Below are 18,163 nucleotides of genomic sequence, written 5' to 3'. Positions count from 1 at the left end.
TTCCTACTTAGATGCATACTAACAAATAGATGAATAATAAGTTGAATTGTATGGATTCTTATAGCAGATTTTTTGTAGAAACACCAAAAATTCTGCATAACAAAATCTTCATATCATTGACATTGAGATTTCACATTTACGACATTTACTACAAATACAATTTACACTACTGTACGTAGCGCCATCGTTTTTACTGGTACCAATAAATGCGCCCTAGCAGAATGTAAACGTGATGACAGCTTTAATTTCGATGAGTTCGTATGACGTTGCATTTTCATTCCCTGGCTCTTGTTAGCCGATGCGATGGGGTACAAACAATTGACTTCAAGGATTTTCCTAACCTTACACTGAATACCTATGAAAATACAACATCTGGTCTGTATTACTGTAAATGCATTTAAGTTCGCGGGGATTTAATTTCGCGGTAGCGGGAAAATTGACTTCTCGCGGTGGCTTTAATTTCGCGGTAGCGTCATAGACTGTAGCTACATAATATAACGGATAAATGTTCGCAGTGGATTTAAGTTCGCGGTGAAGTACTGCGAACATAAAATCACCGCGAACATTTCTGCATTTACAGTATACGCTCTAATGTATTTACACGCTTTCACATCATTGCTAAATTTGAAGACTTCAATCGTGTATATATATTATCTTATCTGTAGTAGTTCTTAAAGCACTAGCCATTTGTAAAAGTTCGGTAGCTCTGGCTATGCATGCAGATCATTCAAAGATGAAGTAAAAGAATAACAACTAGAAATAGAGATAACCTTTTCGCGAAAATACAGAGAACGTTTCCCCTGTAGGCGTTTGTCACAAACTACTCGCATAGTATACTATACAATTAGGCTCGCCTATGGCCTATAGCGTTGTGTGCGAGTAAAAAAAGAGCCACTCTACATCTACCTGATTTTTGGACCAGGTCAGTAAAATAACTCTACGATATCATTAGCCTCGCCCTATAATATTGTGTGCAAGCCCAAAAAATGCTGATGCAGTTCTGAGCTCTGTTTGTCTCAAAACAGTTCTAAGCTCTGTTTGTTTCCTGACAGAAGAGGAAGAAGAAATTGTAGAAAATACCAGCAAAAACTTGTTTCTTTTCTCTATAATCATAATGCAGTTAAGCTAACGGCACAACCCGCCGTACGTGCAATTTTTCCGTAGGTCATTTTTTGACAGGCCACGTCCGCCACATATTTATAAAAGCGCGTCGCCCGTACTGACATGTACGGGGGTTGGGGGGTGGTGGTTGGGGTGGGGGAATCTGCAGCCCGATGGCACACAAGGTTTTGCCTGCACGTAAAGTTCTACGGCGTGTCTGCGTCCTCCAAAATCCGTCGGATTCCCTACGAGTTCGTACGGAGGCAGTACTTACCACTTACGGATCCCAAAGGATTGCCGACGTTTTGGCACGTAGACAGCACGTATTTGCACGTACGGCTTACGTCTGATCGCTTTTTTTACGTGCCCAGATGCATGGTCATAGGCACGGCCACGGCAATGCTGATGACGTACAGAACAAGGCAAAGCCTGTCCAGGACCCTGGCCAATAGGGTGTAGTCGGATATCTCCTGTTCGTTCTTCATCGCCTGGTCCTCAATAATGCTGATCAGGTCCCTGAAACCGGATGACATGGCGGTCTCCATGCGCGTGAGCGGCCCGGACAGCTGCCGGATTGTCTCGGAAAGAGCAGCCGGGCTTTTCCCGTCGACCTCCGCCATGCCATCGGCAGGGACGTCGCGGTCGGTCCGCTCACGATAGGCCAGCGTCCTGACGGTCAGGCCAGCCTCTCCATCTTCGCTCGCAGCCTCCTTCTCTGTGAGGTCTCCGAGCAGCAGGAACCTTATAAACATCGGCAAGGAGGAAAGAGAATGAGAGGGGGGGGGGGGGGGGTATAGCGGTATAGCGTACTGGTACAAAACCGTTTTTTTCGTGTTGGACCGGTCCGAAAAAAATAGGACCTGAAAAAAAATCAGTGGAACGGATCTTGGAGAGATAAGAAAATGAACAGATTATATCGGCAGGCGTTTACTAGTACACGGTTTTGCGCCTTGCCGGGGGATGAAAATAACAATAGAAAAGAGTTTGTGACCATTTCTACCAAGTTTCTACAGTTTTGTTAACATGATGATCCGTTTTTCACCGGTGCACAAAGCCAAGTAGATTTTAAAACGCCAGTGGGAGTCGGATGCTCAACCAAACACTGATTCCTTTGCAGCGAACTGGACAATTGTTTTGAGTATCTCCCATTTAGAACTTTTCTCAGACAATTGGGTCCAGACCTGGACCTGATCCTCTGGACCATAACTGGACCTGTTCCTGCACCGGTACTCACCCCTTGTGCACACGTGGATGCTTCTGACTGACATAGATAGAATTTTAGTTTAGAAACGTATCAAATGTATCAGGAAGATTGTTGGAAAGAAAGTTGAATGTCAAGATACTAATTTGTAACCGATTGATATCGTGAATAAAACAAATTTCATAGATTTTTCATATACCTTCTGAAAGCAACCTCTTATAATGACAGCAAACTCCCTTCCTCGGCAAACTTCTTTTCCGACACAAGAGAACATAGCCAACGTTGAAAATCGCGGACCAACGACCCCCCCCCCTAAAAAAAACCCCAGCCCCGTTCCGGAGTCTAACAACGGTTACCATACTGTACATGTATATCGTACAAAGCAGCTGCACAATGAGGAAATACATGGCATAGATCGCAAAAATGTCAGAAAACGTAATATACTAATGTCAAAATTGCCAACGGCAATTCTAAGGTCAAAGAAGAAGATGTGAAAAAAAAAATCTATTGTTCGGTATAACATACTCTGTGTGTTGAGTCATTTTGTGTGTTAAATCTTTCTGACCACTTTAATTTCATAATAAAGACATTTTTTAGGCCAAACGTTTTTTATTCGCACGCTCGCATCAGTTTTTGGGTTCCCAGAGCATGTCATCCATACATTCAAATCAATGTGGCCTTAGTATCAAATTTAATATTGTAACGAGTGACACGTACTTTGCCATGTACTGGAGAAAGAAAGTCTTCGACATTGGAGACAGACTCCCCTCCTTGTCGTGAAGAGTGATGATGCCCATGGTGAAGAAGAGGAAAAGTCCCATCAGACCCATGCACACGACAATCAGAGTGGCTGTAACATCATCCATGATATTTGTTTTGTTACATGTAATTCATGAAATTTTGGACATCATAAACAGAAGCATGCAAATGAGAACTCATGAGAGGCAAAACTGCTCAAGATAAATGAGGGGAACTATATACTTTGACATGTGTTATTTAAAGGTGAACATCACCATGAATAACTTATGCAAACGTGCACGCCATTTGCATTAACAGTGCATAAATCAAGAACATCTCAACTTTCCATTATTCATCTTTACTCACCCAAAAAAGGCAACTGTCCCTTGACAGGAAGTACCTCGGTGACAAAAACGAGAGACACGACCATGGAGAGTTGGATGGTCACTCCGAAGGCGATCCGGTCTCCCTTGTCTATCGGCATGATGAAGGTGATGGTCATCAGCACCACCAGGATGGCGCAGGGGCCAACAGTGGTGGCGATGTGGAACAGCGGGATCCTCTCCAGCTGAACAGCGAAGCACGCCTCCTTGTTGCCTTTAGCGAAGATCTTGTCCTTCCGATTCCATTCGCCCTCCTGTTGTGGGGAAGACCAGACGTCACAGGAACTGCCCCCACCGCATTCTGTGTTTAACAAATCATCATAACAAATAGAGTTAATTCCGGGACTTAAGCTTCGCAGGTACTTCATGTTAGGCTTAGGTCACATTTCCAAACCGGGGCCCGGCCGGGATGTTTTAAGAAACTAAAAATCAAATTGTATACCTAGAAAAGTACACAAATTATGTCCTTGAATCTTATTTTGACATTTTGTGTATTTTGATGTCTTTCATATCATTCCCCTTTTTGAAAATGTGACCTAAGCCTCAGAGGGGCAGACCTTACAACTGAAGATGGCCTACCTATACTTTAATATATGCTTTCAACTAGGGACTCTCCTATCCAGCCTCGCTTTGTTGCATGGCCCGGAAAATCCAAGATGGCTACCGTATCTGGAAACGACTCTATTGTCATTGAAATCCAAGATGGCTACCGTATCTGGAAACGACTCTATTGTCATTGAGAGACGTGTACTGGCATCATTAGTTTTCTTTGTCTTAGAAATTTTCCTTCGTATACTTTTGATGGTTTTGATGTGATACAAGTGCCACTGTATAATTGAATATAGGAAGAAATCATCGCTCGTCGTTTTGCCGTAATGTATTACTTCACCTTTAGTTACATGTCTCTAAATTTAGGCATCTTGTTTTGTATTTGTGAGTCCAATGTACGTGTAGGGGCAAATCTGAAATACGTTATTACACTGTAATACACTCCAATAAAATGAAACTAATGATATGATTTATGACGTATCTATTAATTTGACCTTACCGACGATTTGATCAATTGCTGGGGAAACAGAAAAACAGATGTGGCATTCCATGGTGTCCGCAGGGAAGAAGAACGGGTGTGTAGTACAGATGGTGCTGGTCAGAGTCTCTACCCTCCATCTAACTGTACCATCGGTGCTGATCAGGAGAAGTACGTCATCTGGCAGGCCTCGGTACAAAGGGTCAGCACTATTTTGCGAAATATATATAATGTATATTGAATATAGGAAAAAAGCAGTCCTCACTGGTCGATATACAGACACACACAAAAATATGACACACACATGTACAGATATACACTCACAAACGCGCGCTCACACACACACACACACACACACACACACACACACACACATACACATACACATACGCACACAAATACATACACACACACACACACACACACTCACAAACACGCGCGCGCGCGCACGCACACACACACACACACACACACACACACACACATACGTTACAACAACAGACTACATACTTCCTCTTTAGAGTAAATGTAGGGGTCCAGATGCTGCTGCCCACGACGCTGAGGGTTTCAATGTTTCCGAAGTACTTTGGCTTCCACTCCAGTCGGCTATCCCGCCATGTCTGGAAAAAAAATCAAAATTTGCGAATAATTTAACACTATTCAGATCGGGCTTTTTTGGTCAATCTTTGGGCTTCTCACATGGAAAGCATTTTTTTAGAGAATGATGTACACGAAATATCTAAAGGTTTAAAGAAAATTTAATGACGTAATGCGACGTAGTTATGGCGTCATCAACTTGACTATTGGCTGCAATCATGGGAAAAGGGTATAACCAGAACACCAAGGTATGCTACAAAAATGTAACAGCAAGTGCATATAACAGAATGATAATGTAGCCAACAGCAACTTCAATGATGTCATAAAATGACGTCATGCACATCTAAGATACCAGTTGGACTCCGCCATCTTATATCCATCACCTTGAGTTTTCAAAAATACATTTTTTTAGCAAACAATCGCAAAAGACAAAGGAAATAGACTAAAACGTTCATTTGAAGATAAAAAATAATTTAATTCTATTTAATTTTAGAAATTTAACAATTTAATTTTAAGATATTCTAGATAATAAGATTTTAGTCATGTAACAAAATAGCCATGATATAGTCAATAAACGAAAAATACATTGTTGGAATCGAAATTATCGAATTTCGTCAAATTTGCCTGTCAACAAACGATTACCATGGCAGCACGAAAAAATGGAAAACTTGCCAAACTTTGTGAAATTGTTGCCAACTAAATTTCAGGAAAAGTCACCATATTTGGTGGTTTCAGTGTAAACGGTTCTGACTTTATGAGACATGAAAGACACCCGGTCTGAATAAGGTTAACCGTTGGAAAACCGCAAAATGTCTTGAATGCAAAACGACATCGCGACATAAATACAATATTTTCTAACTTGTCGAAGTTGTCATAACAGGGCCCACTTACGAAGTCAATGACTATAGAGGCAACCAGACGCTCTTTCTTTTCGTCCTGAAATGGAAAAAAAAATAAAAATGACATGATCCGTTACTTCAATTCTGTTACCTACGTGAGTTTTGCTTTTGCTTATAAACCAAGGAGGGTCTAAAATGTATAACAGATTCTAAAGGGGTCATGTAATGCAATCGGCAGAGTGTTCGATTCATAACCCAGGGGTTCTGTGTTCGAATCCGTGGATGTACCACCAATTTTCTTCCCTTGGGAAAGGCACTTTACTCGACTTTTCTCACTTCAATCAGATGAAAAGGAGCACCTACATGTAGCTTCGGTTAAGGCTGTCCCTCGGATAGGACGTTAAATGGAGGAGAGCCACCCCTCGAGCACGTTAACGTTAAAGAACCCACCACACCTATCGAAAAGAGTAGGGGTCCTTCCCGGTGTGAGTGGATCAAATAAATCTGTCAGGATATGCAGCTTGTAATGTTCAGTACAAACCTGGTGTGTTACGTCTTGGGGCGGTTTACCGGGTATGCAATACAAACAAACAAACAAACAAACAAAGCATACCAGGTCGATGACCTCTTCCACAGTTCCATTGAAGACGATAATTGTGTGACCCCCTCTCTCAATATCAGGTGGCTGGCTTTCACTGTACCCATTGAGCAGGTCCTCTTCAAGTTTACCGCTAATGTCCACTAAGGAGAGAAATGATGCATGTAGACTTGATTATTTATCACATTTATTTAGCTTTTAATAGTATTTGCGGACAGAACACTGTATAGTCGGAAAAGTTGTGATAACTCATTTTCGAACTTTTATCTCAATAATCGTCTATTTACCACTAGTAAATTAATGTGATAGTGGGGTGCTTTCACATTTTTTACTAGTAGACACAATTTTTTCCTCTTACTAGTGAATTAATGTGATATAGGTATGATACGGCACTGCATGTTCACAGTTAGGAGGACAGCTTGTATCAAATGCAGACTGATCATGACCGAACCCGTGTCAAGATGATTGGAATATTAGATGTAGTTATTTACTCACAGCACGTAAACAAAAATTTACGCAGTGATCTATCTACTTATAAGTTTATAAAGAAAGGAGATATATTTTAGCAGATTTTCAGATATAGCAAAGGCAACAGAAAGGCATATCTGGCTTTTAAAAGTGGATCCTTTCGCACATGTTAATGTATCGTAAAATACTGTGTTTCTTTGTATATGTTTTACGAGAACTTAAATGAGCTATGCAATGGACTAGCAGACGGGAACAGGACCGCGAAATATGAAGGAATAGAGAAGATCAATGAACCGGTCCTTTGATCCAAGAACTTAGCTAATCTGCTGATACAAAATTGTTATGGCCTATAGATAGGTATGAGAAATGTTCAGTTATTTATTTACTAATCCACAGCATGTGTTAAACCTTGTTTGCAGTAGCTTTGTGCAAGTTACAGTATGGTTCACTCGGTTGAGCTAAGGCGGCCCAGGCACGCTCGATTTGTGTTCGAGTTCGGGCGCGTGTCCCCTTGTCCAGCCGAATTCGAACCATGTTCGATTATGTTCCATTACGTAATTCGAACCGAATGCGCGTTCGAACCTTTGGTTATTTGCGACTTTTCAATGTAAACACGCACCGTAAGGACCCTTTATCCTTGGTGGGTGTCTGTGCGGTCATGTTATGACATTTACGGCTTTATGCCCAGCTCAAAACAACAGTATTGACTTCATAGTACTCAAGTTTTACTTATTATCCCTTTCTTATCAAAATTGATGCGCGCGTAGATGTCATCCATATAATCAAATCAACATGGCCTTACCTGAACAGCTGGGTTTGTCATATTGCCAGATACCATCTTCAAAGCATGTTACCCTGCTGGTATGCCTAAAATCAAGGTTGTACCCTTCGTTGCAGGTGTAAGTGACTCTTTCTCCCACGTTGTAGAACCTCTTGGCAGGGACTCTGATGCCGTTGGTTGGAGGACCCATGTCCCAGCAACCGTTTTCATCTAGGTGTTATAAGTTAGAGGGGCAATCATTTTTATGAAAGTTAGATTCAATCTTTAAGAAAATTAGATCAGGTCACAGCAAGTAAATTTTATGGATGACATCAGCTATTAGTTGAATCAGCTTATTAATTGAATTGTCCACGAATTTTTTTCCCAAAGGTGGTACTATAAAATCACCCAATAAATTCGGCTAACGTAAACTACCGGGTTCAGTCTACAACAGGCTCTCATACAGTGAACATGGGTGCCCGGAGCATGGCTCATACGTACTCCGTAGAGTTCAAATAGTTACAGATAGATAAAGAGTTTTAGTTTGTTTGCACATAAAATGTAAATGTGTACGCTTTCTCTAAACAGAAATCATGTGAAGTAATCACCATGGACCCACTATGCCCAGCCTGGAACTTGAAAGGAAGGGAAACATTGGGGGACTGAGATATTATACCCATGTTGCTGGTGGTGACTGTACAAGTAATTCTACTCATTCACATTGCAAAGACGGTGCTGCGATTACAAGTTCTATTTGTAGACACACAAAATCCATCAGGAAGCTCATAACTACTTGAAAAGAAATACAAATTGAGAGGGACTAATCTTTACCAAAATAAATGATCTTATTCTATATAGACAGCTCTTATTTCAAAACACGACACCAAATAGCTTCTGAAAGGCAAGATACTAAATAGCAATGATACTGACATTCAGTAACTCAGACAAAGGTAGAGAGCAAGATAGTGCAGGAAAGTGTGTAGATGTACTTCTAGACTGACTTCAAAGGCACAAGAAATCTGGCAACATTTTGAATTTTCAACACTGGTCTGATATTTCTTCCTTCAAACCTAATGTTGTAGAAAATATGGTATGGTGTCTTTAGCCTTGCAGCACGCTTATATGTCATTTTGCTTTGTTTGACAGCATTTTGTAGACAAGTTTTGGAGAAAATTTTTCAAACAGATCTGACAGTTAATGAATGAATGAATGACCTTTATTGTACATTTGTGCTCAAACAAGCTAAGTACAGGTCGTAGCGCTAGTGATAAGGTACAATTGGTACAAGTGCTAATAACTTTCAACGTTATGTCGTAATACCATCCCTTTGTTTCTGGCAGCAGACACTGGCTGGACTCCCCATGGCTTCTAATTAGTTTTTATGTGGTCTGGAGGGTCAATTCAGCTTTCAAACCTCCTGGCACAGTTCAGCAGGGAGCATCTATATAGTTTTATGGTTATTGTGGACCCTGGGTCCAGATTTCTGGTCTTTAAGTAATTTTCACAGCGTTTTTCTTAAACTGATATTATCATTCTTACAAGCTCTAAAAATTCTAATATTTTCTTAAACAGGACAAGAAAAAAATCCTGTCAGGCACACAAATAAGAAAATTAAACTTGAATTTTTAGGAAATTCTGGGAGTGAAAATCTCTTAAAGAAATCAATTCTTAAATCAAGAAAAGTAAGATTTTTCTTTGTTATAAGAATCACTGTTAAAGGAATCTTCAATTTTCATTTCTTATTCTTTCTTGAAATTAATAAACGAGTTAAGAAAAATCAAGTAACCTAAAAAAAACAAAATTATTTCTTTTTTGTAGTGATAAAGAACTTACTGCATGGAATAAGGTCACAGTCTTCTTGTCTGCCTTCTTCCACCAGACAAAATGGCCGGTCGTGACCGGTAGGGTTGCGGCAGTAGTTGTTCACCAAGTTGGCCCAGGGGTACTCGGTCGTGTAGAAACCAGCCTGCGCATCGGACCACTTCACACATTCTGCACCGGATATAGTTTTACTCGATCTACCACGGTAGTTCATGCCGTTACCATGATAGCAAACTGGATATTAAAGGAGAAATCGCCACATGTATCATCAATTATCGTGTACAAAATGATGCATTACTAAAAACGTGTGTGGTGAAATCAAACTGAACATGAAATTCAGTGACCAAAAGCTGAATTGATAAAAAGATATACAGCCAAGGCTATCCAACGAGCCGGATGATATTATTAATGCCTAGTCCTGGTAACAGCACATTATACAATACAAATTATTATACTGACTAGATAGATACAGATACAGATTTTCAGTGTTGGGTAGATAAAGTTTAGTTACTTCACAATGGCTTTCATCAGCACAGGTTAACTTTATGATCTCTGAGCTATGGGGAATAGTAAGAGTTAAGAAAAGTAGCGAGTGAATGGAGACATGGAGTATTCCTCCTTACATTCGTTGTTCTTCCATTCTGGTTTAAGGTTCCAACAACCGTTTTGTGGCGAGGGAAACAAGTCACAGGCAGGGAGCTGGTCCTTCATCCGGTCATCGGCCATGGCTAGGACTTCCTCACACCACGAACGGCACGCTAGCAGTTGTGTGCCCCTACAAAATATAGTAACAGCGAGCAGATTGTTATTGGACTGAGCAGAGCACTTTTAATGCTTGTAGCCATTTACAGCTTAAAATGGCATATCTGATATTTTGTGAGGAACTTCTCTGTTACTCAGAGGATCATTATGACCCTCAGGGGGGGTTTCATTGAAAATCGAAAAATCTTGAGATTTTTACAATAGATCTTGAGATTTTGTGTTAAATCTTGAGATGTTTTGAAAATTGCTTTGAAAAAGTCCCATGTCTTGAGATGTCTGGAAAAAAATCTTAAGATCATTTCAAAGAATATTGAGACGCTATGGAAGATCTTAAGATTGTTATGAAAAAATCTCGATTGTTTCGAAAAAATTTAAGATTTTCTTAAAATATTGTCTAAAAAATCTTCCCATGGGAGTGGGGATTAGGCAGATTCAGAACTACCACCCTCTTCTTCGTAAACCCAGAAAAGCAATACGTTTCCTATCTATTCACAAATTGGACTAAACAGGGATAGGGTAAAGGTTTGCCATCTCCCATCATCATCACAGATCTTTAAAACAGTACCAACAAATTATAACATTTAAAGCGAGAACGTTATTCTCCAAATCGTGAGCAGGAACTACCAGATGGCTGATATTAAGCATGATATAAAACACTGAATGTACATTAATCAAATACACAGTATGGATTGAAATATATCCTTACTTTTTCTTCTCCTGACAAATCTTCAAATGGATTCATTTTGTTCATGCATGTAGGGGCCAAATTTGGCACTTTTTGAAATTTGAAGTATGGCACGGAGATACAGCTGGCAACTTGCCCCAGACGTTTCCTTAATTCATTTATATAGGCTCTAAAATTACTTAATTCAGCTTTTTTTCATTCTTACTCCAAAAATGTATATTTTGTACCGCCCTGGTTTTACAAGGTAATGACCTGCAATTTGGAATAGATGTGCCCCGGATATATGTAGCCTGGTATCCAGCCGTATTATAGCTCCCGCGTATCTTCTGTCCTCTTCGCAAATATTTCGAAGAGGACAGAAGATGCGCGGGAGCTATAATACGGCTGGATACCAGGCTAGGATATATGTCTATAGGACTTTATTAACACCTTTTGCATACACCATTTGAAAGACGAGTTTTAATTTTTTATTTTGAAAAGAACTTTTCTAGACCCAAAATGTATATCTTTGGCTCTTATTCCCTTGTATTAAAACTAAATGACACAGAACTTTCATTCACACTTTAAAATTGTAAAATTTGCTTTTTGCGAATTTTGGCCCCCAAAAGATTTTGCTTCCTGTGTCATGAAATAAAAGCGAAAAGATCTGGAATTTGGTCATTCGGGTAGCTTTCACACTATGGACAAAAATAGGGCAACATTGAGAGCATTCTTCTGGGGGTCGAATTGATAAAACATTTTGGAGTGGGGGTGATAATTGGATGGTGCATTTCTATAAAAGAAATTAATATGGAATTCAAACGCTCCATTTTTGAACGGGGATGGGGATGGCGTATCTCCGTGTTGTGTTCAGCTAGAAAAAACAACGATGCGGTGATATACCGTGTGTCTCTACTACTACTGCTCTGCTATAGCTCTGCTATAGCTCTAGGCTACGGAGATGGAGTGAAACATGCTGTATTTGCTCGCTAGCAAATATCGGCCTTTCCAGTAACTGTTCCTGAAGCATTTGGCACAGTGTCCAATCAAATGCAGCATTTTTGCTCACAAGCACGAGGTCGTATCGACTCCATGTTGAGACGAGGAGCAGGAAGCTACGGAGACAACACATCGCGGGAAGATGACCACAGATGCAAATTCCCGGAACTCAGGATGTTGGGTCTCTGCGTTGTTGGGCGAACTGTTGAGTATCGCCACGGTAGAGGAATTCTGTATCTCTTCAAACGTCGTCTGGCCCAGCTGATTCGGCAGCACCGCAAGTCTGTCGCCGAGGTCGAAATCCACCGGAATTGGCAGGCACACTGAAAATTACAACAATGTAAATCATCGCTTTGAAAATTATTTCAAAACCATTCACATTACATAATTATTGAAATGCGGCATTGATAAATCTGCTCAATCAGTGAATAAAGTTTGTCCAGCAAGAGAGATGTGTGGTTCCTCGTTAGAAGTGAAGATACCCGTACCCAGGCACAGCAAGCACGCAGTTGAAAGGTTTGGACCATTACGCAGGCGTATTAGGTCGAATTTGATTTGTTAAAAGCAGCCTTTTCCTTGGAAAATGTTGGCATTTTTGATCTGGAAATGACAAGGAAGGGTTTTGGCGATTTCATGTTGTTAAAACAAGTAGATTTTTAGCTATGTTTGGGGTGTCCTGTGAAGTCTAAGACAAATGTTTTGCTGTCCTCCATGAGTAGGTCAAAAGTCACCAGAGTTCGTTCTGCTGTGGTGTTGTCCTTTGCACCGTACCAAAATAGCCAAACGTTTCTAGAGAGACGATATAGAACTTTTAGACTACATGTACAGACTTTGCTGCCAATGTGAGTTTACCACTCACTAAACCTCAGGTAGGTGACTTTTGACAGCCCTTTTCTTACATGTTTCCCCATACTCCAATTCGAATGGAGCCTGTGTGATACGCCTTTCAAACCGGTCTGATACGAAGCCTCGGTCCCAGCCCTCCCGCGAGTCGGACCACCCTCCGGCCTTCGGCCGTCGGGCGATCCGACCCGCGGTCGGGGTGGTACCTCGGGTGATACGAAATACACCGTGTTGTATTCTATATTCATGTCATACCTGTGACGCGAAAACGTTCGATACGGGTGTTCCGGACCGGGCCATAACTTCCGTATCAGACCGGTTCGAAAGGCGTATCACACAGGCTCCATTCGAATTGGAGTGGTGGGGAAACATGTAAGAAAAGGGCTGTCAAAAATCACCGTGTTGTACTCTACATGTATCACATAGGCTTCGAAGTTTTATCACACGGGCTTCCTTCCAGTAAATCTAACTATTTCGAGCGGGCCGAGTGCGGCACGGTTAAAAATTCGAATATCGGACTCGGACGTTAGAATTGCTGATGTTGCAATTTTCTGTTCGAGGACACAACATTTTCTCAACTTCTGATGCATTTCGCATCTTAACATGTGTTTTCTCAGGTGGGTATGACATAAATGAAATACAACACGGTGTATTCCGCACCACCCTCGGTCCCAGCCCTCCCGCGGGTCGTATCATCCTCCGGCCTTCGGGCGATCCTTCCCGCGGTCGGGCTTGTACCTCGGGTGATACGGAATACACCGTGTTGTATTCTATATTTTTACAACTTACCGCAACCTTCCTCGTCCCTCCCGTCTGGACAGTCCGTCGCCTCGTCACACCGCTTCCACGCCAGGATGCAGGCATTTCCCTGACCGCACGGGAAGTACCCGGGGGAGCAGGGGATCTCTGTGGCGGGGAAACAATCTGTTAATTCTGTCCTTCAGGATTTCAATCTACAAAAGGCTTTTGGTAGCTGCGGATACCGAGCTGAGGCAAAAGCATTTCCCACTACTTATGGTGGAATTTGGTGGCCTCTTCAAACAGCTCTTTTCTTTCGTGATCGTAGAAATAGCAGTTTGACATACATCGTGTTTCGTCTTCCATCACATTTGACGTGCATTGTTTGCACGTTCTTTTACATACACGTAGCTTCTTGTACCGCCATCATACATCTGTTAGAAGTTGTACTTACCAGCAGGACCTGCCTCGGTAATGTAGATGCCCCATGGACCACCTAGGCCGTCCACCAAAACAGTCCTAGTCATGTCGGACTTAGACATCCTTGAGGCATGGAACGAAACATTTGTGTCCTTAATTACCTATCATATATAACATATAACTGAATTCATTCTTTATTGCGCAACAATTGTACGGGTACAATGTATGACAAGTTCGGGTGTAATACATGTACAAAACATCAAGACTAATATCTAGTACGTAGTTGCATACACATAACGATGGTAAAGGGTTCTATGTAGCAAATGACTAATCGCTCTGCCACTTTAAATAGCTTAGTATACTCATGTTTATGCCATTCCTGGTTGAGATAACGTTCGAGACGGAGTAACACACCATCTTCGCCGGCACGCGGCGCGGCAGCAGCTGGTTATATTGCACCGAACGACCCGTCACACCTAACTTTTGCACATCTATCTGGAAGCGTTCTTTAAAACTGCCCAGAGAAGAGGCCCCTACTGTGCTTTGTGATAACAAATTCCACTCTACGATAGTTCTGGGAAAATACGAAATTTTCTCACTTTCCTATCATACCGCGGTTGGTTGACGATGATGTATCCCACCAGTTAGACGACCAGTAGATGAAGTGCTCATCAACCGCGATACCACGAACCCACTTCCCTTCCTCATACAGAACTTCTCGGACATCGTTCCCCAGCAGGTCAGAGCTGTAGATGCCGTATTGCTGATCACGGTAGTACAATCGATCCTCTGGATGGGATAAACAAATAAAGCGGTCAAGACTAGGGGTGGGTACAAATACGGTACAAAACCGTTTTTTTCTTATTGGACCGGTCCAGAAAAACCGGACCTGAAAAAAAATCGCTGAACCGGATGTTGGACCTATTGGAAAATAAACAGATTATATGATAAGGTATTCACACGTTTTGGGGCTTTCAGGTCGAGGAATATAACAAGAGCGGAGTAGAGTAGAGTCTGATTTTGACAGACGCCAATGGGGGTCGAATAAACCACAAAACAGATTTCGTTGTAGCGAAATGGACCATTGTTTTAAGTATCGTCCATTCTTCCATATCGTTCATTCGTCCATTCATTCGTTTTAAGTATCGTCCATAAGTATCGTCCATTCAACTCACATACTGAATCAGGTCCAGGTTCAGGTCCGGACCAGACTATGAACCAGTGATATAAGAATGTATACCCGAATCAATACTGCGATTCGGTTGATACTCATTAAATTATTAACACAAGTGTCCAAACATGTTGTGCTTCGTTAAATTAACCTTTGCTTTGTGTAAAAAGATACAGGATCATATTGGTAAAATGTCTCTAACTATGGTCTATTTCTCACCATTGTAGTCTATTGTGATGGCGTAGGGATGACTTAAGCCTGCAATGAGAGCCGTGTGGTTGGTACCGTCCAGCGAGGCACGGTGAATTATGCCATAACCGCCGTCCGCCCAGTACATGAAGCTGTGGAAAGAAGTCCAGCAAACAAAAATCTTACCTCCGTAAATAGTTTTATCAGGTTGGTAGATCAATCGAACAAGGTCTTCTTCGTTTCACAACCTTCTTTTAATTCTTCCGTAGACGTTTCGGCGACTATCTGTCGTCTTCATCAGTACAGAATGAAACAAATATTATCTGTGCGATATGAACTAGGCAGAGTCAGGGCAATCCAAACATGGAATGTTTTCGAACGTGATACTGCGGAAGAATTAGAAGAAGGTTGTGAAGCGAAGAAGACCTTGTTCGAAAAATTTTACATCTTTGCTCTGTCATCAGCCAATCAGGGATAAGGTTAGATATTAATTAGCATTATATCAATGCGAGCCATTTCTACAGGTGTGCGATAGCAACACCTTTTTCTCGCACGAAACAACATATTCACGAAAACGTCTCACAGCGTTTGCTGCTTGTAAAGCGGAGTATGAGGGTTTACGAACCGTATAAATGCATTTCTCATAATCGACGTATGTTCTTTATTTTTTAAAGCTTTATTTAAATATAACAATAATAATTACACAAATTATGACAATAACATGTACAGTTTCTTGACTATATCTCTGACTACAGCAGATACACTACTATACAACTTTACAATTGGCTCTCGAATTCATAGACACTTACATTCCCTTTGAAACCACTAACACTACCTTAAGCATACTCTAGCAGTCTATGTTCTACGGCACGGAACGTGCGGTAGGCATTGCTAATGGCGGTGCAGAAAAGGTAATGTTTGGACTGTAGGATACACCTGTTCAATGTTTTATTGTTTTGAAGGTTGGACAAGTGACCATAAATAATCTCTTTGTTGGTGAGACCTGAGGGATGCTGATATACTTTTTTCTACCTGTCAGTGAAATCTTTCCAGAATGTTTTGACGGTTTTCCTGGTGTGTTCGTCTTCTGTCATCAGCCAATCAGGGCTTAGGTTAGATATTAATTATCTATTTATATCAAATATGCGAGCAATTTTTACAGGTGTATGATAGCAAAACCTTTTTCTCGCACAAAACCTCACGAAACAACCTCGTCACGAAAACGTCTCACAGCGTTTGCTGCTTGTAAAGCGGAGATTGAGGGTTTACGAACCGTTTAAATGCATTTCTAATCGACGTAATACATTCTCTATGTGAATGTGTTAAAAATTCATTCACCACCCTCTGGCAACTAGCGATGTAGCGCGGTGTGTTGGGACGCGTGAAAAAGCGTGCCATGTTAGGGTACCCCCCATTAAGGTCTGAAATGCCTATAGATCACCAATAGAGCTTTATAGAATTTACTAGTAATTATGAAAATGAAGATGCTTGTCATTAGAGACGGAGGGAGAGATAGAAACGCAGCAATGTCCGCACAAGACCAAAAACCGACAAGACCCAAAACAGCTCCAAATCGATGTATGTACTTCTACTTTAAGATTAACGCACATCCTAACTTCTGAAAGTAAAATAATTAAAGAAGCCAGCAAGCTATATCAGAGCCTTGCAACCATTTCTTACCCTGTTCGGGGGGGGGGGGGGAGCAGGCCCGCGCAAACTTAAGCTTTCATGTCCCCAAACGCCAAAATTTACTTCCTGTGGCCTAATTCCTAATGACATGTATGTTACCCACCCATTCCTGGGGTCCAGGACCAGGTTGTAAGGCCACAAGGTGGCTGGTGACGTCAGAAGTGTCCTAGCGGACGATCCGTTCTTCTTTGCTGCAGAGATAGTGTGAGTGTCATGGACAGACCAGTAGATATTGCCGGCAGCGTAGTCCAGTGCCAGGCCCCGGGCATCTGCAGAAAAAGATGCCAGGACGTGACATAACAATGAGTGAGATATAGTATTTTGAAATAATCGCTTCTAAATCTAAGGAGTTATGTTACAATTTAAGACCATATATCCCTGCACAAAATAAAGTGCTTACCAACAAGCTTTCGATCAGTCCTCTGAGCCTTCTCAAGTTGAAATGACCCAAAGCCTAAGTCACACATCCGGAACGAATGTGTGACGTCAGCAAAGGGCCAAAGGTACTTGGCAGTCGGTATCGGCCCTTCGTCTCTGTTGGGTCATTTCAACTTGAGAAGGATCAGAGGACTGATCGAAAGCTTGTTGGTAAACGCTTTATTTTGTGCATGGATATAAATTCTTATTTAAAACATAATGTTGACTACCGCCACAGATGAACTTACATTCAAGTAAATCTAAGGAGAATTTGGTAAAGTATAACTCACCATTGTTGGCGGTTTCTATGATGGTCTCACTGTCACTTCCATCATGATGATGAGCCCGCTTGATGACGTTGTCTCGACTATCGAACCAGTACACGTAGTCGGTTAGCGGGTCATAGTCCAGAACGGTGGGCATCCCTACGTCCCCAAGGGGAAGCACAAGAGTCGATCCGGAAGTGATGTTCACTTGAAGAATGTTTTCTCCAGAATTGTCGGCGACCAAGAGGAACGGCTCACTGTTGTTGTGGGAGGCATGTTTTCCTAATAGGTTGAGGTAGATACAGTATTGAACAATGCAGGAGTCTATAAAAGTCTAAAACCATGTCTTAAATCATTTCCTACAAAATCTTACTAAAATATGTTAGATTTTCTAGTTATTATCTTCGTCAATAAGGTTATGTTTTAAGTTACGCCATTGTGTAGGATAGTTAGTATTTAAGTATAGCGGTTG

The 18,163-nt window shown here is 41.4% G+C and overlaps 1 protein-coding gene across 1 annotated transcript; it reads right to left on the bottom strand.

Moving 5' to 3' along the window:
• Positions 1 to 1,460: 1,460 nt before the first annotated feature.
• LOC118424304 lies at positions 1,461 to 18,054 on the bottom strand. The gene is made up of 17 exons (XM_035832849.1): positions 17,716 to 18,054; positions 17,112 to 17,277; positions 15,350 to 15,471; positions 14,601 to 14,748; positions 13,994 to 14,082; positions 13,591 to 13,707; positions 12,029 to 12,281; positions 10,157 to 10,308; positions 9,546 to 9,767; positions 7,755 to 7,943; positions 6,500 to 6,627; positions 5,939 to 5,983; positions 4,961 to 5,070; positions 4,472 to 4,659; positions 3,407 to 3,724; positions 3,020 to 3,152; positions 1,461 to 1,842 (listed from the first exon to the last, which is right to left on the bottom strand). The coding sequence occupies exons 1-17, from the start codon at positions 17,846 to 17,848 to the stop codon at positions 1,461 to 1,463; spliced, it is 2,895 nt and encodes a 964-aa protein (XP_035688742.1). The 5' UTR covers positions 17,849 to 18,054.
• Between the last annotated feature and the right edge of the window lie 109 nt (positions 18,055 to 18,163).

This window comes from Branchiostoma floridae, chromosome 10 (genome assembly GCF_000003815.2).
Source record: "Branchiostoma floridae strain S238N-H82 chromosome 10, Bfl_VNyyK, whole genome shotgun sequence".
In the NCBI taxonomy this organism is placed as follows: Eukaryota; Metazoa; Chordata; class Leptocardii; order Amphioxiformes; family Branchiostomatidae; genus Branchiostoma; species Branchiostoma floridae.
The sequence above is the reverse complement of the archived record's forward strand: the minus strand, read 5'-3'. Positions and strand labels throughout refer to the sequence as shown.